This window comes from Bos grunniens, chromosome 27 (genome assembly GCF_055505025.1).
Source record: "Bos grunniens cultivar Pamir isolate PY7600 chromosome 27, Bosgru_T2T1.0, whole genome shotgun sequence".
Classification (NCBI taxonomy): domain Eukaryota; kingdom Metazoa; phylum Chordata; class Mammalia; order Artiodactyla; family Bovidae; genus Bos; species Bos grunniens.
This window is the reverse complement of record NC_141191.1, coordinates 26,428,401-26,450,392: the sequence shown is the minus strand read 5'-3', so window position 1 is coordinate 26,450,392 and position 21,992 is coordinate 26,428,401. Positions and strand designations below refer to the sequence as shown.

The 21,992-nt window shown below is 43.9% G+C and overlaps 1 protein-coding gene and 1 long non-coding RNA gene across 5 annotated transcripts in view; one reads left to right on the top strand and one right to left on the bottom strand.

Moving 5' to 3' along the window:
* LOC147343667 (low-density lipoprotein receptor-related protein 2-like) overlaps positions 1–21,992 on the top strand; it is a 41,364-nt gene that overhangs the window by 10,238 nt on the left and 9,134 nt on the right. Inside the window, exons 8-27 of one of the 2 annotated variants that reach the window (XM_086379686.1) lie at positions 622–825; positions 1,549–1,717; positions 2,030–2,198; positions 2,999–3,224; positions 4,021–4,146; positions 5,773–5,997; positions 8,136–8,447; positions 9,123–9,335; positions 10,819–11,013; positions 12,286–12,501; positions 13,561–13,796; positions 15,441–15,570; positions 15,767–15,951; positions 16,724–16,910; positions 17,492–17,710; positions 18,104–18,287; positions 19,297–19,498; positions 19,587–19,751; positions 19,928–20,128; positions 21,102–21,651. In XM_086379686.1, coding sequence (XP_086235812.1) covers positions 622–825; positions 1,549–1,717; positions 2,030–2,198; positions 2,999–3,224; positions 4,021–4,146; positions 5,773–5,997; positions 8,136–8,447; positions 9,123–9,335; positions 10,819–11,013; positions 12,286–12,501; positions 13,561–13,796; positions 15,441–15,570; positions 15,767–15,951; positions 16,724–16,910; positions 17,492–17,710; positions 18,104–18,287; positions 19,297–19,498; positions 19,587–19,751; positions 19,928–20,128; positions 21,102–21,651 — 4,314 coding nt within the window. Of the gene's footprint in view, positions 1–621; positions 826–1,548; positions 1,718–2,029; positions 2,226–2,998; positions 3,225–4,020; positions 4,147–5,772; positions 5,998–8,135; positions 8,448–9,122; positions 9,336–10,818; positions 11,014–12,285; positions 12,502–13,560; positions 13,797–15,440; positions 15,571–15,766; positions 15,952–16,723; positions 16,911–17,491; positions 17,711–18,103; positions 18,288–19,296; positions 19,499–19,586; positions 19,752–19,927; positions 20,129–21,101; positions 21,652–21,992 lie in introns of both variants that reach the window. The other variant, XM_086379687.1, reaches the window with a different exon arrangement.
* Positions 293–21,992, bottom strand: part of LOC147343664 (uncharacterized) — a 48,085-nt gene continuing 26,385 nt past the window's right edge. The window contains exons 1-3 of one of the 3 annotated variants that reach the window (XR_015155974.1): positions 12,190–12,318; positions 4,129–4,243; positions 2,213–2,442 (exon numbers count right to left, since the gene is read on the bottom strand). This is a non-coding gene — a long non-coding RNA (uncharacterized LOC147343664). Of the gene's footprint in view, positions 2,443–4,128; positions 4,244–12,189; positions 12,319–21,992 lie in introns of those variants that run through there. The other 2 variants (XR_015155973.1, XR_015155972.1) reach the window with 2 other exon arrangements.

Sequence of the window (21,992 nt, the reverse complement as noted above, 5' to 3'; positions counted from 1 at the left end):
TTTAAAATGATTGGGCTTTCCAGGTGGCACTAGTGGTAAAGAGAAGGAAACACAAGAGACATGGGACATGGTTCCATCTCTGGGTTGGAAAAAACCCCTGGAGGAGGGCATGGCAACCCACTCCAGTATTCTTGCCTGGAGAATCCCATGGACAGAGGAGCCTGGTGGGCTACATTCCCCTGGGTCACAAAGAGTTAGACATCACTGAAGTGACTTAGCACACATGCTTGTCTTTAAAATGATTTAGTTTTTCTGTAGGATCTACAGCTAGGTGCTCCAGAGACCAATTGATGATCTTAGTTTGTCCTGTGCCACTTCCATGATGGGACACTTAATTATATTTGGCTGTTGTCTATAAGGCCTGGAGAGGACCTCTGTCTAGGGGTGAGGGGCTGAATCTGAAATCAGGCAGAAAAGTTCCAAAGATTCATTTCAATGTGCTAGAGTTCAGAGGAGGAATTGAGACTTCAGGTGGTCAACCAGGTCTCCTTTAGATCCACCTTAGTCCAGACTTCAGAGATAAGTAGGTTTTGGCATGGGCCACTAGTCAATGTCTTTAGTTAAGGAGATGGTGTGAAAGGAAGTTCCATAGTCATGAGTCACCTTCTACTTCTATTGCAGATGATGCTGTTAAAATTCTTATTGCAGCAGATAGAGAACTTGGTATCCTGGATCGAGGAACAGGCATCTATGAGACACTGATACCTGTAAAATCAAGGCCTATTTCTGTTGCATATGACCTAGAGAGAAGCATGTACTTCTGGGTGGATGAAGTCTTAAATGTGTTTGTTCTTGGGAAGCCAAACCCTGCTTCTCTCTATCCAGGTATATTTCTTGATATTAAAGCTCTAGCTTCTTTAAGCTACTTAAACATGGTGTGAGAAATATATGTTTATCTGGACATCATCTGTGACTCACTTGTCATGCATCATGAGAGTACATAAAATCTTGATTTTAGTCTATGTAGCTTGGTTCTATAGGAGCTTTGTAGAGCATAACCTGAGATGAGATTGTTAAGCAGTTTGGAAAGTATAGAGATGTGGACTCAGGCCAAGGTTAGTCTCAGCTCCATCACTTGGTATATGACCCTGAGCAAGTTGTTAATTCCTTTGAACCACCATGTAAAAGATGAAGATAAACAGCACTTGTCTCATTGGGTAAGTGTGGGGATTAAGGGGAAGAAGAGCTTAGCATAGTCCTGGATGTACAAAAATCCTCTGCTGGCAGTTAAGAGGTAGCATTCATCACAGCCTTCCCAGAAAAAAAATATCAAAAACTTTGATAATGAATATTGTCCCAAACTGAGGTCACATTCTCCTGGATGTCTTGGTTATACTTCTCCTAAGGCCTTTGTCTTTCCTTCCTGCCCACTGTATACTGGGAATACCTCACACAGCAATAGCTCTCATTCATTCCCTGTGTCCTGTTGGCCTCATTATGTGACTTGAGATCAGAAGGTGTAGAAAAATTTTGTCTGAGTCTCTTTTTTCAAGGTGAGATGGGTATAGGAGAACACAGAAACATAACACTGTCTCTTGTAATCCCCAGAACTTAAAACTATCAACAGTATCTCTTTGGACTGGTTCACGGGGCAGTTGTACTGGGCTAGCAGCTTTGCCAGGGTCATCTGTGCTGGCTTAAGTGATGGCAGAGGCTACATCAGAATCTTGGAAAAGGATCTTGTGCCGGAGCAACTCATAGTGTTTCCCGCAAAGAAGTAAGTTGTGCTTTCTTCGGAATATATCCCAAATCATTGGTTGTCTTAGGTATTTAAGTTGATAGGAGAGCAGGTCAACCTTTTCGACCTACGTCTCATTTGCTCCAAAAAATTCTTAATTTTGAAGTCTAAATTGAATACCATGGAGCCAAACTTTTCAAAGTCTAGTGAGTCTGAGAGCAGAAATCTCCAGGATTCTGACCAGTGGAATGATAAGAGGTCTATGCCAGCAATCAGGGCAGCCTGGCTTGTCAGAATCGTATACATGGCCTGGAGTGGATTTTCTAACCCTTGTGTCTTTGCTGATTTCAGGTACTTGTATTGGGTAAATCGAGGTGGGAAAGGCCTGAGGACTATCGAAACAGCAGGGATGGATGGCTCTGATAGGAAGGTGTTGGTGGTGGTCAACATGGAGGAACCCACAGGGCTGACGCTGGACCATGTGGCTAGCAGACTCTACTGGATCAGTGCATACAAAGAGGTACCATGGATGGGTCAGGAGGAAAAGGTAAACCTGTTTAGTAGGAGTAAAGGGTTCTTTTGAGTACAGAGTTCTGTGTTGCATCAACTCGGTGAAGTACCTTCTGGCCATGAAAACCGAGAAAAGCCCAGCATCTTCAGATGAAACTGGACTGTATCAACACAGGTTGGGAGACTCTGTGACTTTCTTAAACTCTCTATAGTCGGGAATTTCCTGGTTGTCTAGGTCATGTTCTGTGTGGTACCTGGAATATAAAACATTTTAAAACAGAAAAAACAAACAAACATGCAGTTACTTAAGTACCTCAGTGTCTTCTCCCACATTTCTAGGTTTTCGTATTACAGGTCATGTTATCTTATTTTTGAAACCATCAAACTAAAAGACCAGTTGGACATGGGGGCTGAAAGCACAGGCTTGGGAGTCATATTTTTAAGCCTATTTCTTCCAGCTGTGATTTCTGGTTACTTAGGGTGCCTCTTTGAGCTCTTCTTGCCCTCTCTGGAAAGAGAGAGAAAGCCTGCCTCAGAAGGTGGTTGGGGAATGTAGTAGAAGGATTTGGTACAATGTCTGATGCAGACACTAAGTTATAGTAGCTACTTGTATAAGAATTGTGACCCTAATTGATACAAGAAGCAGCCCAATCCTCTGCCTTTGGCATTAACCTCTGCAGATCCCCAGACAACTTCATCTCTATCAAATTGATATCAAAACGTGTTTAATTGGTGTCCAAGAGACTGAGGTACTCTAAGATGGTCACCCCTCTTGCTGCCACACTCTCAAGAGACCCTGTCACCCTTCAGTCCATAGAGACAGTGAACGTGGATGGCTCCGGGAGGCACACCTTTCCCAAGGTCTTCCTGGAAGATGACGATCCAGTGGGACTGGCGGTATTTGAGAACTCTTTCTTCTGGGCAAATAAACTACAGCTGTTTCGTACTTCACCCCACACCACAAAGGAGAGAGAGGTGCTGCTAAACGCTTCCATATCCGCCTTCTTGGTACTCCACCAATCCCAACAGCCTAAAAGTAAGTCTCATCACTTGCTTTCAAAACACTTATGAATCAGAACTCACACTAAATGGAACCCCCCCCCCCCCGCTAAATTACTACCTCCATCTGTTGTTGGAACTTGCTATTTTGGGGCCGGGGAAATGTTCTGGGTATCGTTCCAGACGTACCCAGGACTTTTGAGTAAGATGAACAGAACGAAAATATCTGCTGGAAAACTTGTTCCAGGCACATACCTGGCTTTTATCTAACATAGGAACCAGAGTTTTAATACACAAAACATCTGAGTTTTAATACACAAAACGGGGGATGCGCTGTTCACAAAAGGGCTAGAGTAGCTTTCTCACTGACACATCAATTGATAACAGAAAATGGAACCAAGCTTGGCATCCTGCTTTTAGGAGGAAGTCACATGTTTGTTGACTAGGAGTTAAAAGCTTGTTAATCTGAATTTGTCAGCTTCAACTCAGATTATACTTCTTCATGGGCCAAGAAACTAATTAAAGTGGAGAACTGGGAACCACTATTTACTTCCTATCAGCAAGCTAGACAGTTATTTTGCCTTAACTTGGAAGGGGAAGATACCGTTGGTTGAAGCTTTCTTAGCCTGAGCTTATTGTAGAGAGGTCATTGTCACCATCTGAAAGACGGGACCCCAGGAGTTTAAGGTCAGCATGCTTAACTTAGAGGGTGACAAATATATTGGGGTTCCTTTTAAAGCAAAAATGCCTTAACTCCTTTGAGTCTGAAGTTTTGAACTGGTTTGGATAAATCCATCTGAAATTGTGTCCAACCTGTTTTTACTTTAAAACAGGTAAATACCCAGCGTATGTTCCAGGTTCTTGCAGCCACCTGTGTCTCCTGTCCCCTGTCCATCCCAAGGGCTATAAGTGTGTTTGTCCAGAGGGGATGTTTCTTTTACCTTCCGGCACGTGTAGTGGTAAGGATGGTGGGTGAAGTGGGTTTGGCTCAAGAAGCCACATTCTGGTAGGTCTGGAAATAGTGTCACTTCTGTTTTTGAATTAATCACTTTTGTCCTGAAAGCATAAGAGTTTGATTAGGTTTTTTATTGTGTTAAAAATATACATAACAAAAGGTACCACTTTATTTTTAAGTGTAGTATTCAGTGGCATTAAGTATATTCACATTTTTGTGCAACCATCACCTCCCCCCTTGGTCTCCAGAACTTTTTCATCTCCCCAAACTGAAATTCTATTCCTGTTAAACAATAATTCCTCATTCCCCTCTCCCCCCAACCCCTGGCAATCACCATTCTACTTCCTGTCTCTGAATCTGACTACTCTAGGTACCACATCTCAGTAAAATGGTACAGTATTTGTCATTTTGTGACTGGCTTTTTAAACTTAACATTATGTCTTCAAAGTTCACCCATGTTATAACATGTGCCAGAATTGCCTTTTTAAGGTGGAATAATATTCCATTGTATGTAGATACTACATTTTGTTTATCCATTCATCTATCAATGGATATTTGGGTTCAGTAATTTTTAAAACAAGAAAAAATAGCTTATACTACTCAGTTTTACATGAAAGACTAATGATTGCTATGCTGTCACTTCAGTCGTGTCCGACTCTGTGCCACCCCATAGACAGCAGCCCACCAGGCTTCCGTCCCTGGGATTCTCCAGGCAAGAACACTGGAGTAGGTTGCCATTTCCTTCTCCAATGCGTGAAAGTGAAGTCGCTCAGTCGTGTCCGACTCTTAGCGACCCCATGGACTGCAGCCTACCAGGCTCCTGCGTCCATGGGATTTTCCAAGCAAGAGTACTGGAGTGGGGTGCCATTGCCTTTTCCGAGACTAATGATTAAGTTGGTATAAGAAAGAAACCCTCTACAGTCTCATGACTATAGTATTTTCTGACTCTTGCTTGTAAGCAGAGTGTCTACATTAACATTGTTAACATAATTCCTCATGTCACTGTTCCATCTTTGAAACTGTGAAGGCTACATAATCAGTTGAATATCACTGCCCAATTCCTTGAATTTTTCCTATAGAACAGTGATGTTTTAAGAAGAATAAATGATATAAATATGTTGATGTTCTAACTACCTTTGTAGAAGGCAATTCACAATGGGTAGCCATGGAGCATGATTATAGTGTAATAAGCTGTTGTGCCAAACACAAGTCTTAGCTTAAAATGTTTGTGAACCTTATACACAGTTAAGCACCCAGGTAACTTTTCTTTAGATAGGCAGCAGAGCTTAAATTTCTTTGTGTTGAAATGTGTGTGCTACAGACAAGGATTTGATGACGTTACTGAATCCAACAGTAGCTGAGGCCCTAATCCTCAGGATTCTATGTTAATCTTTTCGCAGACATTTAAAGGCCTTGGTGAAACTGAGCAGCACTTTCATTTGCCCAAATGACTTCCTTCTCTAAGGAAGCCAAGGCATTCATGTTGTGTGTACATGCTTCAGAAGCAAACTTTATAAGATCCTAGAATTCTAGGGAAGCTTCAACTTGAAAGAGCAATGTTGTTTCAGAGGGGAGCATGGGGCTTTTCTGACAAATGCTCAAACAGTACATCTTTCTTTTTCTTCGGTAGAGTTAAAACTAGTGTTTTCCTCCGGCAAACGTCTCTACTTGTTGAAAGTTGGTTTTATGGGAACTGCTATAGAGAGAAGCCTAGTTCAAGAGCATCCAAGGAACATCTACTTGCTGGATATTGACTGGAAAAGAAATCTCATCTACTGGACAGATACCCAGGGACATCTGTTTCGCTCAACTGGCTACCTGGGAGACAAGCAAGAAATTTGGACAGAACATACAGGTAGCTTGGGTTGGTTATTTTGAAATTTTTCCTTTACTTTCTGGCTCTAGATTTAAGTAGGCTCCCAAACATCTCCAAAACCCTATCTGTCTCTGACCTGAATCAAGCTTAATACCAAAGAGTGGTTCTTAACTAATTTAAATATTAAGTGTCTGTGATTTACCCTTGTTCTTATGGTGTGCAGACTCTTAAAAGGCTACCATGATTTGGGAAATACTGAGGTCAGTAATAAGGGTTTTAAAATTTTACTTTTCTGGCCTTACATCTGGATAGGATGGAAACAGACCTTAAATACTTCAACTTTGCATTGCAGATTTTTCTTACACTAATTTAGAAGCAATTTGCAATGCAGATTTCAGAGAGAACTAGCAAGATATTTTCTTAATTTGATAATATATGCTTTCTCTCCCCTCCCACACTCCTACATGGCATACCCCACCCTTAGCTCCCTGTACTCAGCCTAAATGAAAATATCTGCTTTATAAAAGTAAACTGAGAGGTGAGTTCCAGGGTGAGTAATCTTATTTCTGAATGCCTGTACTGTGGGTATTCTAAGTGCCAAGGAACTGCTTTACTATATGAAGTGCTGTATTGGAATCCATGTTCCCGAGACACCCTTCAGATCAGTGGCTGATGTCTTAATCCTTATGGAACTGGAATGGCATCAGACTTTTTTTTTTTTTTTTCTTTGTTTAGGACACAGTTTGTGTTGCAGAATTGCTTGGTGTGGGGGGAAGAAGCACATGTCTGGTGTCACAAGTATTGAGGTATAGTAAAGGGCTTCCCAGGTGGCATAGTGTTGAAGAATCCACCTGCCAGTGCAGGAGACCCAAGGGATGTAAGTGTGATCCCTGGGTTGTAAAGATCCCCTGGGAAGATCCTGTGGATGGCAACCCACTCCTGTATTCTTGCCTTGGAAATCCCACGGACAGAGGAGCCTGGCAGGCTACAGTCTGTGGGGTCACAAAGAGTCAGACATGACTGAGTGACTGAGCACATACACACAGAAAGGAGACACACAAGTGTTTTTCCTACACAGTTAACTGGGAAGCATGACACAGCCAGGCAGGCCTTTTCTGGGTAGTGATCAGCTTGACCTCTGCTCTTCAGGCCACTGTGCAGGATCTCAGGGCCTCCTGACAACTCTTGGGTCTGCAGCTTTCACCTTATTTTCACATCAGCGTGTACACGTCTCTTGTGTCTCCTGCACTGGCAGTTGGATTCCTTACCGCTGTGCCACCTGGGAAGCCCTTTACTATACCTCAGTACTTGTGACACCTGTAGTGTTGCCCCCCCCACACACACCAAGCAATTCTGCAACACAAACTGGGTGTCCTAAACAAAGAAAAAAAATAAATATTACCTGACGCAATTCCAGTTCTTTAAGGATCAAAACATCAGCCACTGATCTGAAGGGTGTCTCGGGAACATGGATTCCAATTCAATGGACATGAGTTTGAGTAAACTCTGGGAGTTGGCGATGGACAGGGATGCCTGGCGTGCTGCTGGCCATGGGGTCACAAACAGTCGGACACGCCTGAGTGACTGAAATGAACTGAACTGCACTGACATCTGTGTTGTTTTCCCTTGGGTGTGTTAATCTTGTCCTCAGACTGAAACTTGAGGGTAGAAAAAACAGATGAAGTTCTGAATCAAAAATGGGAGGGCTTTAAAGTTCCACTTTAGGAAAGAGTGCACTTTTTTTAAGAACTGGTGTAGAATCACTCTGAGGGCATTCTGTGATGCTGGCATGCGGGATTTTTGTGGTTACATCTGACTTCAGAGGAAAGCACATATTTTCTGCAGAGGGCAGAGCCCAGTGAGGTCAAGAGAAACAGAACCCCATGGGGCCAGTGTGTTCTTAGGAAGTTGCCAGTCTTCCTAAGCTATCCAACTTACAAAATGCAGTGCATGTCTACCTTGCCTAGGGGTTGTCAAGGATCAGGGGAGCTCATACTGACAGACAAGAAACCAGAGTAGGCATGATGGGACCCTTGTGGGAACAAGGTGTGTAGGTTTCTAGGGAATGATCTTTGCATCCTGAAACTGTCTGCCTTCATCCCTGGCCCAGAGTTTAAGACAGTATGAGAACACATTTGAATGTCCTTCCTAATGGGAGCGACTTGTCCTCCTTACAGTCTGCTCAGCGAATGTGGACATTCCAACTGGGAACTTGTACTGGCTGCCCTGCGACAGAAGTGCTATTCAGAGGACGAGACTTGCTGGCCCAGACACCCATATCCTGTACAAAACGGGCAGCGTTATACTGCATCTCCTTCTTGACTGGCCAAGGAGGCTGCTCTACTGGGTGGAAAGTGGGGAACCCTTGAAAAGTATGACCCTTGATGGCAAAAGCATACAGACAGTCTGGAGAGGCACCTGGACGGCAGACACCCACGTAACCTTAGATCTCGGCTCTTCCAGCATCCTCTGGACCACCAAAGGGTCAGGTAAGTGCTGCATAACCAGTGAGGTTGGAAGAGGCTTGAGGGGCTGAATGAGAGTCTTCTTTTTAGTAGTAATGACACCATTTTTAGAACTAGTTAGATATAGTCTCAAACTCTGATTTTCATAGTTAAAGCTTGGGCATGAGTCACTGACCTCAAGCTCTATTCACATCTATGAGTCTAAATTTATGATTGAAGGGATAGAAAACTTTAGAAATAGCGTACTTAATTTTTAACACTGCAAAAAGCTATTTGTTTCTACTTCGGTAAGTAGAAGTAATGGAATGAAACTTCCATTATAAACAAAGTACAGATACTTTGGTTATAACTTGACAGCAGGTACATATTACACCTTCATAGCTGAATGTGACAGTCTACTCGCCCAGAAGTCTCAAGAATGGCCTGACAGCACTGTGCCTGATGACTGGGGCTGTAGGACTGTGGTGGTCAAGTCACATCTGATGTTCCCATGCGGCACCCCTCACTTTTCTGGAGCTTTAAACACTTCCTTGGATTATCTTTAACTATAGAACTAAAACTTACAAAACTTCACAGATGAATCTGTGCATATTTTCAGTGCAAGGTCATTGAAATTTTCAATCCAGTGTTGCCCTTGCCTCCTTGCTGTCACAGGTTACTTGTTCTGTATCAGCTTGTAAGGACTTGACTCTTTCTTAGGGTTGCAAAGTCTGAGTCTCCTAAAAAATAGAACCTACACTTTGAACGAGACTTGGAGTGATGGCATGATTGCGGCCCATGAGCCCTACCTACTGACTCTGAACAGAACGGCTCTCGTGCTGTGGAACAGGAGGAAGCCAGAGCCCTTCTCAGTGTCAAAAGAGGCCTATGTCCAGAAGATGATCATCTTGGCTGAGAACCTGGAGGTTCCAGGCAAGTCTTCCCCTGGGGGTTTTCTTAGAGATCCACGTTACGTGGTTCTTCTCGGTGTGTTTCCTACGAGAAATTCCCGGGTATCTTCCGATCTGTGTCAGCGTGGTCCCACCCCACAGTTCGGCAGGCCTTCTGCCTAACTTGTCCTTGTACTGAAACCTGTTCAAGTAAGAATCTAACACATTTCTCAAAGTTGCTAAACGGCACCAGTTCCTGAGTAATACCCCAAGGAGGGTGCACACCTAGCCCCTTTTGGGAATCATCTTTCATGTTAGCATGTTGAAGCTCTTAGTTTGGCTGTAAAGAGAGCCATTTAACTTGCTCTAAACAGGTTCCCGGGCTACCTAGGTGGCACGGCAGTGAAGAATCTGCCTGCCAATTCGTGAGACCCAGGTTTAATTCCCGGGTCAGGAAGATCCCTTGGAGAAAGAAATGACAATCTACTCTAGCATTGTGGCCTGGAAAATTCCGTGAACAGTGGAGTGTGGTGGACTACAGTCCATGGGGTTGCAAAGAATGGGACACAACAGAGCACCAATGCATGAAAATCAGTTTCCCAAGCTGGCTTTTTTTTTTTTAAACCGAGAAAGCCCCTTTCTCATAGCAGTGACATCTTGCAGGGGATCCTCTGTGAAGCTGCTCTGGGTCCTGGTTACCAGGGGAAGCAGCTCTTCTGTTAAAGCTGTGCCTTGATCATTCAGATTAATCTGCTTAAAGCTGGCTTAACTATTTTCGTATAAACCTTTTTGCACGGTGCCAAAAAATCTGATTTCAGATCTTGAGGCAGAAGAAAAGGTCTTATCACAGGATTCAGGGGGCTTTCTTGGTGGAAGCAGCTGGAAACCCCAAGGAAGAATAGAAACAGAGATGCACAGACCTGTTCCTCCTCCTATGTACCTGCCCGCTAGAGGTCTTTCATCTCCCCCTGCAGTCTAAACTATTATTTCCTGATTCACTTGCTTGACCTGATTTTCAAGATTAAGAACCATTAGGCTTAGGAACATGTTTCCTAGGTGGTAAAATGTGTTAACAAGAGGTTAACTCTTGGTTAAAAAAAAAAAAAAAATCCAATTTTGATTATTCTACTAGCATATCCATTAGGTTTCTGTGACAGGTGCTGAAGAATACTAACTGGTAACTTCTGGAGGTGACTAACTCAGACATCTCACCATGAAACTGAAGTCCCGTCTTCAGAAACTTACTTTATTCTGCATGCCTAGAATATAGCATCAGGTAGTGGAAAAAATTAAATTTATAGGCCTGAAAGGAAAAAACAATTTCCCCCAATTCAAAACCATGAGATAATGGGCCAACACACCACACACATGGTCTAAAGACCAAGGGTCTTTACTCTTTCTTTCTACAAGGTAGACAAACATAGCTACCTGGCCAAGACGTGGGGTTTTGGGGAGCGGGGCAGTAGAAGCCTGTCTCCACTGCTGATGTCTGATGGATTCACCTGCTGACATACTGCTGGTTCTAGATCCTGAGGTCGAAGGAGCAGCAGCCCCCAGCCCTCCTCCCCCACCCCCGCCACCCCCTGTCCTCTGCACCCGATCTTCTGTGCCCTGTCGTGATGGCCTGGAGTGCATCTCCCAGGGGTACCTCTGTGATGGCAAGCAAGACTGCGGGGATGGCTCTGATGAGGAGAACTGCTCCCGCTTCTGCAACAGACCAGGTGTGTCACCACCTCCTGGTCCTTGTCCCAGGCGTGCTGATTCTGCCTTGGAAGCATGCTATGAATTGCTGGAGTGTTCATTATAATCACATTTGCTTTCCCTATACATTTTCATAGATTACATAGCCTGTCAGAACACAGACTGTCTGATTGCCCGTTTTATCACATTTAAGTCCATAGTGTTTTGCCAGGTATAATTTGACTATTGTTTCCTTGCTTCCTCAAATTTGCCTAAGTATTCCAATAGCTGCCTTTATATTGGCATGCTATGCTATGCTATGCTAAGTCACTTCAGTCGTGTCCGACTCTGTGCGACCTCATAGACAGCAGCCCACCAGGCTCCCCCATCCCTGGGATTCTCCAGGCAAGAACACTGGAGTGGGCTGCCATTTCCTTCTCCAATGCATGAAGGTGAAAAGTGAAAGTGAAGTCGCTCAGTCGTGTCCGACTCTTAGCGACCCCATGGATTGCAGCCTAACAGGCTCCTCCATCCATGGGATTTTCCAAGCAAGAGTACTGGAGTGGGGTGCCATTGCCTTCCTAAATGGACTACTTATAACTGACTTGGTTGTATTTTACAAGTTGTTCAAGTAACCAAACCAATATGAAGCCTTAGTATTTCAAGGACCTAGTTCAGCTTAATTAACCTTAGCACTTTATTAAAGCTCACTTACGGATCAATTAATATATAGAACTCAGGGGACTTCTCTGGTGGTCCAGTAGTTAAGCCTCCACCTTCCAATGCAGAGGATCCGGGTTCGATCTCTGTCAGGGAACTAGATCCCACATGCCATAACTAAGAGCGTGCTGCAGTTAAAGATTCCCCATGCCTTAACAAAGATCAAAGATCCAATGTGCTGCAACTAAGACCCGGCACAGCCAAATAAATAAAAAATTAAAAAATATGTATATATAGAACTCAAATGGGCTTTCCAGGTGGCACTAGTGGTAAAGAATCCCCCTGCTAAGGCAGGAGACATAAGAGATGTGGGTTCAGTCAATTCCTGGGTTGAGAAGATCCCTTGGAGGAGTGTATGGCAACTCACTCCAGTATTCTTGCCTGGAGAATCTCATGGATTGAGAAGACAGGTGGGCTACAGTCCATAGGGTCACAAAGAGTCAGATACGACTGAAGCAAGTTAGCATGCACACCCAACTCAAGATTAGTCTACCTACCCCTCGAACTCCAGAATAAGGGTTGAGTTAATTTAGTAATAAAACTTCAGCTTGATGAAGATATATGGTCCTTGCTTTTGACTTGTTCCATGGAAGGGGTCTTCCAGTGTCTGGATGGAAACAAGTGCATTGAGGAGAAATATCACTGTGATGGAGCCCAGCAGTGCTTGGATGGCTCCGATGAGCTGGGCTGCTGGAAGCCCGTTGAAGACTGCTCTCTGCGCTGTGACAACAAGACCCGCTGTATCCCCAAGAGCTGGCTGTGTGATGGCCACCCCGACTGTTCTGACGGAAAAGATGAACAAGGATGTAGTAAGTTCCATGGAAGTTACCTGGAGTATTTCGAACTACACTGTAGTCAGTTCTCCTTATTTGTGGGAGTTATGTTCTATAAAGCTGCCATGAACACTGAATTAGAGGATATTGGATCATTGCTCCTGGAAAATATGCAGGGTGAGGTTTCTTAGAGTCTCTGGTCACATTTTTGTCAACTGATCAATATAGAACCTTTTTAAAATGTGTGTTTCTGTTTAAAGATGACTTATCATGTATTGTTGACTCAGTAATATCCAGCAGCACCAAAACTCATGCAGAATAGAGCTTATTGAATGCATGTATATTTTCCCATAAGATACACTGTAGACTCCTTACCCTGAGGAGCACCAAACAGCACTTCAGCACTACATTTGGGGTCTTTTAGATAGAAAAATCACTAGAAAGTAAAAAAAAAAAAAAAAAAAACCATGGAAAACATGGTCCTAAATGATTGCAAGACATCCCTGATGGCTTAGTGGTAAAGAATCCGCCTGCCAATGCAGGAGATGCAGGTTTGATCCTTGGGTTGGGGAGATCCCCTAGAGGAGAAAATGGCAACCCACTCTAGTATTCTTGCCTGGAAAATTCCATGGACAGAGGAACCTGGTGGGTGAAAATCTATGGGGGTCACAAAGAGCCAGACATGACTTGCTGGACTAAACAACAAAAAGGATTACAAAAAAGCATACTTCTTTTAGTCTGAGAGTGAAAACTTGAGGTCAAAATGGTGCCTTTTCAGCCTCAATTGGAAAGGTGTGTTGGGGCAACTCACATTAGGGTCCCAGGCAAGAATTCCACTCCCCTGCCTGTCCCAGCATCCTCCTACATGTCCTCCCATCCCTGTCTCATCCTCCAGGACAGGAGGATTTTCTGGCCTCGCTTATAGGCCCTTTCTGTCCTAACACTCTGCTTGAAGCACCTTCCCACCCTAACCCCCACTGGGGCTTAATTCCTAAGGTAACAGGAGAAGACTGGGAGTCTTCAAACCGTTTTATTTGCCATCAACTTGCTTCTTCTCCATCTGGCTGAGTTGTTACCTAAAGCTTTGTTTTTCAGTTCATGAAAAATGCAGCCCATCTGAATTTAAATGTGAGAATGGCCAGTGTGTATCTTCTTCCCTGCGTTGCGATGGGAACCGTGATTGCCTGGACCACTCGGATGAAGAGGGCTGTCCTGCCTGGCCCCTGCCATGCCCGTCAGGGGAGGTGAAGTGCCCGAGGAGTGGGGAGTGTGTGTTGGCAGAGTGGATATGTGACCATGACTTAGACTGCAAAGACGGAACTGACGAGAAGGTAGCCCACTCTTCCTTCAAAAAAAGAAAAACACCGTAGACTCCTAATCACAACAGTAACTTGTGCTTCCTCACCAGAAAACTTGGGAAAATGTACGAACAGAGGTCTCCCACAATCTCTGCCCATAAAGCCATTTGTAACTGCATCACAGTGTCCAAAATGTTAAGATCCTCTGGTTGAAAGTCAAACTTGTAAGATCTTTATTGGAGGAGCTTTGCAAATATTAGGTCTTGATGGTCATAGCTTGAACGTCTTGTTTAGAGAGATGCTTTGAAGCCCTGCCTAACCAGTTCCCGTAACATACACCGTTGCTTCTGCATTGTGTGAGATGCAGCCCAATTTTGAACCTACTGCTCACTTTTGACCTTAAGAAAGCAGCTCTGTGGTGATGTTCTATTTTCTCATCAGTAGAATGGGTAGTGTCTGCTGGGCTGAAACTATATCTTAAGGTGCTGCTGTATCATAGGTGCACAGATCTGAAATACCCTTCTCCCTGCAGCAGTTCTGAGAATCCCAGTCAGATTAGGTACAAATGCTGGAGTGTGCATTAGAAATGGTGGGAATTCTAAGAAGAGTTCCTAGAGCAGATTCTTTTGCTTATACTTTAAAAAAAAATTTTTTTTAATTGGAGGATGATTGCTTTACAATATTGTATTGGTTTCTGCCATATATCAATGTGAATCAGTCATAGGTTCTTTTTTAATATAGTTTTTTATTGAAGTATAGTTGACTTACAATGTTTCAGATGCATAGCAAGGTGATTCAGTTACACATATACCCATATATTATTTTTGAGATTATTTTCCATTATAGGTTATTATAAGATATTAACTATAGTTCCCTATGCTATATAGTAAATCTTTGTTGCTTGTTGCATATCTGTTGTTTTCATTAGAAATACAGCATTCTATTCATATTAAGTCAAACAAGTGGAATCAAAATGTCATGAATTTTTTAGTTAGGCAAAAATTCATAAGTTTTGTATTATGGCTCAGACCGTAAAGAATCTGCCTGCAATGCAGGAGACTCAAATTCAATCCCTGGGTCGGGAAGATCCCCTGGAGAAGGAAATGGCAACCCACTCCAGTATTTTTGCCTGGAGAATTCCCTGGACAGAGGAGCCTGACGGGCTACAGTCCATGGGGTCGCAAAGAGTCGGACACAACTGAGTGACTATCACTTTCACTTTTAAAAATACTATATATATACACACACACACACAAAATCTTTTCTACTATGCTTGATAAAGGCTTGAGAAAGAATGTTTAGAAAAAAGAAAAGATGGAGAAATTGAAAAACATAAACTAAATGAAATGGGACCATTGAATATGAAATAGAAAACGTGAACCAAACTAGGTAAACGATCATCATAAGGTCTAGTTGTTTTTAAACAAGCTGTAGGTTCTTAAACGAATTAAGACTTCCTGGCTGGTCAGTTTACAGAATAAGGTATCTCCTTCCCACTTTCCCATCCACGTTGGTATCACCCACAATTCGTCGTCTGAACTCCAACTGAGGAAGGCGTTGCTTATCATCCACATCTCTGGCCTCATTGAAGAGGGGACTTGAGGGTTCTCTCATAACCCAGGCCCCTTCCTGGGCTCTGGACCTGGGAGTTGACGGAGTCGCTCACTGTCTCCTCAGGACTGTGACCCCAGGGAGCTTCGCTGCGGCTCCAGGCAGTGGCGCTGTGCCAGTGGGGAGCAGTGCGTGCCCGAGCCCTGGCGCTGTGATGGGCAGAGTGACTGTGGGGACGGCAGCGACGAGACGGGATGTAAGTACAGGGCGAGGAGGTGGGCGGCCTCCGAGGGGCGCAGCTGCGCAGGAACCCAGCTCAGTGAGCAAATGCTACGGGGCTGAAATCCATCCCTCTACGGGGATAGAGGTCTTGATTGTACGCGCGAGAACCTTGCTGTGGGAGGGAGGTGTGGCAGAGGGTTTGACTATAAAGGCAGAAAGTCGTTCTCCAGGCCCCCCGGAGAAGTGTGGGAGCTCCGAGTTCCAGTGTCACCCCTCCGCCTGCCTGGACCTCAGCCTGGTGTGTGACGGGAAGCGAGACTGTGCCGATGGCTCCGACGAGGGCGGGCAGTGCTCGTCGTCCGCCTGCCGCCAGGGACAGTGTTTCCACAGCTGCTACCCGTCCCCGCACGGACCTGTGAGTGGTTTCTCTTTCTGTGCTCTGGCGGCTGGAGCCTCGGTGTGGGGAGAGGCGGCCATCCTCAGCCTGGCTGTCTGCTCCCTACGCGAGTCTTCCACGGCGGAGCCGCCCTGAGCCCTCCTGCCACGTGCCCCTGCTTGAGGCTTTCTGCCCAGTCCTGTCTAGTTCCTTTCCCCTCTCCGGTCTTCTGGAACCCTGTCCCCCAGCTCCAGAAACTCCCCTACTGCGACATTCACGGTGAGACAATGTTTGGAGGGATTTGTCCCAAGAGTCAAGTAACTCCCCGCCATGCTACAGCTCAGGAAACTAAGTACCTGTGAGGAAGTCCTTTCTGTGTGAGTATTTAGAATATGACTTGCCCTTCAGTCAAGAACTGTCCCTGTTCTGGTCTGGCATTATTAGTTGGCTGAACATGGTGAACTTGTGGAAGTGGAAGAAAACCATGCTGATGTCTGGTCCTGTTGGCAGACAACCAGTTCAGTGAAATGCAGGGGTCTCTTCACTTACAGATTCTGATGGAGTCCTAGGTGGCCTGGGCTGAACTGGACATCTTTGTTAACTTGGGACCCCTGGGGGTGACAAGGGTGTGGGGTGAGCGGCAGGAGATGGAGAGAGTGACTGCATTCAGAATGAAGTTGGTTCAAAGAACAGTTTGAGTTGTTGACATGGAGCATATCGCCCTGTGCTTTTTATATCAAAGCTGAGGTCTTTTTTTATCAACTGTGTACCTTGCCTTTAGAAAGTCTTCATGTTTTCCAACCTCTGTCAGGTATGTGCTTGTGAGCGAGGCTTTGAGCTGAAAAGCAGTGGCCAGATCTGTGAGGATGTGGATGAATGCCAGAGGCTGGGTGGTCACCCTTGCAGTCAGACCTGTGTCAACACAAAGGGCTCCTACACCTGCGCCTGTCATCCTGGCTACTCACTGGAGCCTGATGGCCATACCTGTAAAGCAACTGGTAAATGCAGCTGCAAATATCTCAACTGTAGGTTGAGAGCTTGAGGTCCTATGACATCCCGGAATACCAATGCAAATCTCTTTCTTAGGTCTTAAGTGTTCCGGCCTGCTTTGTCTTCAGAACAAGACAAGCACAGTTCCAAAGCCTCCTTTTTATATTTTGTAAACTGAGTGATTTCACTTTCACTTTTCACTTTCATTTTATACCTTGAATTTGAATCTGAAAGTATCTACAAATAAGGCGTTATTACAACAAACCCATAAGTTAAACCTCTGTAACCATGGGTCAGCCTTACCTTAAGACTAGACAAGCCCTTCTTTCCTGTCCACCTAACACCAAATATTTAGTTATAAATGTGGTTTTCAATTTAGGCTAATGATGCCTTTATGCTAAGTATCTTTAAACCATGTTTTAGCTTAACCATTACATCAAGGGAAGAACTACTTAGATGCCAGTGAGCTGGTACCACAGCCCTGTCAATGAGAAAGCAAAAACTACTTTGTCCTCTGATTCCTTAGCCAGTGCTGGGCTCACCAATCAAACTCCTTAAGGCCATGTTGAAAGCAGTTCTTTTTTGACAGGTACTGAACCAGTCCTCCTTGTGGCAGTCCAGTTTAAACTACTCCTCTATGGGATGCGGAGTTTGAAAGAAGATATTCTGGCAACTACAGACAAGAACCTGATTATTTTTTCTATTGACTATGACTTAGTGGATCAGAAAGTCTTCTGGACCGATCTCGGGGCCCAGAGTATTCAGTGGATAAGCATGGACATGAAGAAGAAGGGGACTATGGTGAAAGGTTTGTCTCCTTATAAGAGGCTCTCATCTTGCCCTTACTAATTACACATAGCATGAACAATAGGATGAGTGGCCATGAACTTTCTAAACATTGGTTTATATCTTCTTAACTACAAGTGGTCAAGTCTTGCTATTATTAATAGTTAGCTAGAAATGAGAAGTTTCCATCTCTGTTGATCAGAGTCAGTCAAACTATCAGCCAGTGACCATTACTCATAATGGTCATCTTCTTCTGCAAATAGTATCTTGGAGCATTTAAAAGACTGCTCTGATGGAGATGCATATATCAGTTGGAAAATGAATTAACGTGGAATGCAAGTCTGAGGTCTGTGAGCTTCAACCTTCTGAAAAGCTGTAATTTAAGTACACATGATGAACAGTTTCTTCTCCTCAGGGATAAAGGCAGACTGCATAGTGGTTGACTGGATTGGGAGGAATCTCTATTGGACAGATGGGACAGCTGGCCAGATTTTGGCAATTCAGTTGACTGCAATTTGGAGAGGAAAATCTGAGTACACGGTTGTCCTGGACAATGACTTGAACCAACCACGGTCTTTGGCTTTAGATCCCCTAAATGGGTGAGTCCGGGTGTCACAAGGCCTGGTCAAGTCTGTCAGGTCTGTGCCTCTTTAGTTCCACTTCGATTGTGTTCCCTCAACACAGAGTGAGGGAATAGAAACCTTGTCTGACTTGACTTTGGATCTTATGATGTGAGCCAGCCATACCATAGTAGTTGTGAAAGCTCCTGCAAAAACACCTTTATTTCAGAAAAGTGAGATGTAGGCTTGCTCACTTGGTGGCCCACCTATACTTTCTTTGGCTAAAACAAACAGGTGTCCCTCTGAGTGGAGAATCTGTATGGCTTTAAAATGGCAGGAGGAGGGAGAATGGAACTAGGGCTGGTGTTTAATTTATAGTAATGTGATTGGGGGGTGTTGATGGGGGCAGAGGAGTTGGATGTGGGGGTTGAGCTCTTCGGTCTAGAGCCCTTTCTCTCTGCAAAGGGCCAGGAGCTTGGAGGCAGCATTTCCTACTTCTCCAAGCAAAGCCCTAATTGGGATGGCCATGTGTGTATCAAATGTAAGAACAAGATAGAGCAAAACTCAGGATCCAGAGGTGATCTAGGTCAGATACCTTCCCTCTTTTTTCCTCATCTTTTCAATACCTCCAACCAGGAATCTGGTAACATGGTCCTCAGGAGATTGGCAGGAGTTTCCTGATGGATCTAATGGCTTATGACCAAGAATGTGATCTGAAGCACCCATTGTCCATGGAACTAGTGGACTTTCTAGCCCAGAAAAGATTGGCAGGTTCCCTGGATGTTTTCCAGGCTAGGGTCTAATGTATTTTTTAGACTTCCTATACAGCTGTCATAATAGATATTATATCCCTACATAATGAACAATCACCATAAAACTTCAAAGAAAATCTTCTTTTACTACTTCACAAATTATGTTTAAGGCATAGACCAAGTTTAAGTTTGAGGGAAAGAAATAATTGGGCTATAAATCAGAGTTTTGAGGAATGAATTGGTGTTATTTTCTGTGAGGTAATACTTTGTCTTAAAGCTGACTTTTATCCACATAGGCTAATGTACTGGTCTGAAATTGGAGGAGAGCCTCAAATAGAACAAGCTGGAATGGATGGGAGCAGCAGAAAAATACTCCTTAGTCAAGGTCTCGGCTGGCCAACTAGCATAGTTCTCGACCAGCTGAGTTGGAAGATATTCTGGTCTGATGACAAATTTCACTGCATTGGCTCTGCCAACCTAGATGGTACTGGTATTAGCGTAAGTGTTCTTTTGGTAATAGCCTTGTGTGAAATGTCATGTGCCTTGTGTAAAACTCATCCCGGGAACCTCACCATCACTGTTTTAGATGTTGCAGCTAACACAAATCAAGAGCCCCTTCTCAGTGGCTGTGTTTGAGGATGAAGTCTTCTGGTCTGAAATGAAGACGAGAACAGTACAACGCATGAAAAAGATGACTGGCAAGAACCGGGCTGTCCTCATCAAGCGTTTGGAACAGCCTTATGGACTAAAGGTCTATAGTTGATGCTTCAAAATATCCTCTGATCCTCCCTGGGAAGGCTACGTGTATGAGCTGCCCAAGGACAAACTGCAGGGACCGCATCTATAATGACTGAAAGGCAGGGTTGAGTTACTTGCTGTTTTTAAGGATTCAACAACATGTAGTGACATCTAGGTGTTTTCTTCCAGGTAATGCACGAAGTGCTACAGCCCAGGTCTTCGAATCCTTGTCTGGACGCTGAATGTTCTCACTTGTGCCTTCTGAGCCCACAATCCAAGAGAAGCTGTCGCTGTCCAGCTGGACTCCTGCTTGCGGATGATGGTGTCAACTGTGTTCCCCTCAAGGAATCTGCGTTTCTGTTCCTTGGGTTGCCCACAGTTATCATGCAGGTACTATCCTGTTCTGTCACATGGTTGGGCCACAGTCTATTTCAGACTTTGGGTAATTTGAATTCCTTGAATTTCTCCCCTTTGGGATATTCTTCAAATACAATTTAAATTTGAATATTCACTGTGTATTGGGAGCTTTGATGACCAAAAAAAAAAAAAAAAAGTAGCTATGAATTGAAGACCACTCCTACTTAGATTCCTTAAGAAATGCTTAGCACCTCAGAACACAATGAGGCTAGGGATCTGACATAATATTTAATTCACTTGAATTGTCCAAGCACCTAGCTGATGATGCAGAGTAATTCCAAATACAAGAATCTTGGCTGGGTTCTAGTCTGAGAGGTAAGTACATTTTGTGAGGACACTTTTCTTAAATCATAGGAGGAGAAAAGGTACTAACAAGCAAGTCACCCCTAACTTCTCATATCCAGAGGATTTGATGACTTTGATTCATGTCAGTGTATGGCAAAACCACTACAATATAGTAAAGTAATTAGCCTCCAATTAAATAAATTTATATTAAAAAATAAATAAATAAAATGACAAAGCAAATTTTAGGGCTGGAAGACCAACTTCAGTTTCAGTAAGATCTTCGGACTGAAGTCTCATTTAAAGAAGAGGGCCTTTCATATATATATATATATATATATATATATATATATATATAAGTGTATCAAACCCACACATTGTACAACTTAAACTTACATAGTATTGTATGTCAGTTTTATCTCAGTAAAAATAATTTTAAAAAGTTAAGGGGGGAGGCCTTTCACAGAGGAGTAAATATTTCAAGCATATGAATTCAAGGAATTTTAAGGGCCTGAAACTACAGGAAGGGAGAGAAATGCAATTTGCTTTTAGGCAATAAGACTGTGTGAAAATCTGAATGTAAGTATCTGAACATGAATTCAAAATCAAGATGAAGAATTTGACTAGTCTCAACTGGTGCCATCCAATTAATTTTCCCCCACAGATCTATCTGAAAAATCTAGATGCTTCACGAGGACAAGCAACTTTACCAGGACATAGGATTCTTCCCTTTACCAATGTCAACCAGCTTGCATCAATGGACTACGTCGCCCAGGAGAAGGTGCTCTACCTGACAGAGTGGAATACAGGTGATATCTGGCTACTGAGGCTCAAAGACTCTGGAAAGCTCTCCTGGAGGAAAATCATATCCGTGGAGGGCACAGTGACTGACCTTGCTGTGGACTGGTTGAGTGGAAACATATACTGGATTGGCAGTGAGAATGCTCACATCAACATAGCTTCCCCTAGAGGCCAGTACTCCACCGTCTTGCTCAGCGGAAGTCTCTATCGCCCAACCTGTGTCGTGCTCCACCCGCCAACTGCAGTCATGTGCTTTGTGGACCTGGGTCCCCAGGATGATGGTAGGCGTGGCTCCAGCATTGAATGCGCCTCCATGGACGGCAGCAGGAGGAAGGTGCTCTGGCGGAAACCCCAGGTCCCTGTGGGCCTGAGCTTTTCAGATGCAGGGACTCGTCTGTACTGGGCTGATCCTGGTGAGCAGTTATCTTCTCCACCCTAAGTGTGAGGGTGAGGGACCTTGGCCAGAGAAATAGTGATGGTTTGTAGTCTTCAGCTGTAACTTCAAATGGCTTTTAGGTCTGAGTTTACATTTTCTGTACCACTTTCTAAACAAATACAATCAGTCCCCATCCTGAGCAGCATATATTAGCCCAGAGAGTCATGCAGTTGCCTCTTGGTGAAGGGGTGAAATCAAGAACCTAACAAATATGCATGAGTAAATCTTTGTGTAGTACTTTTAGAATGAATAAGAACTAGTTTTCAGGAAATGCATGTATCCTTCTGGAAGGGAGGCAGGACAAGATATAAAGAGCCA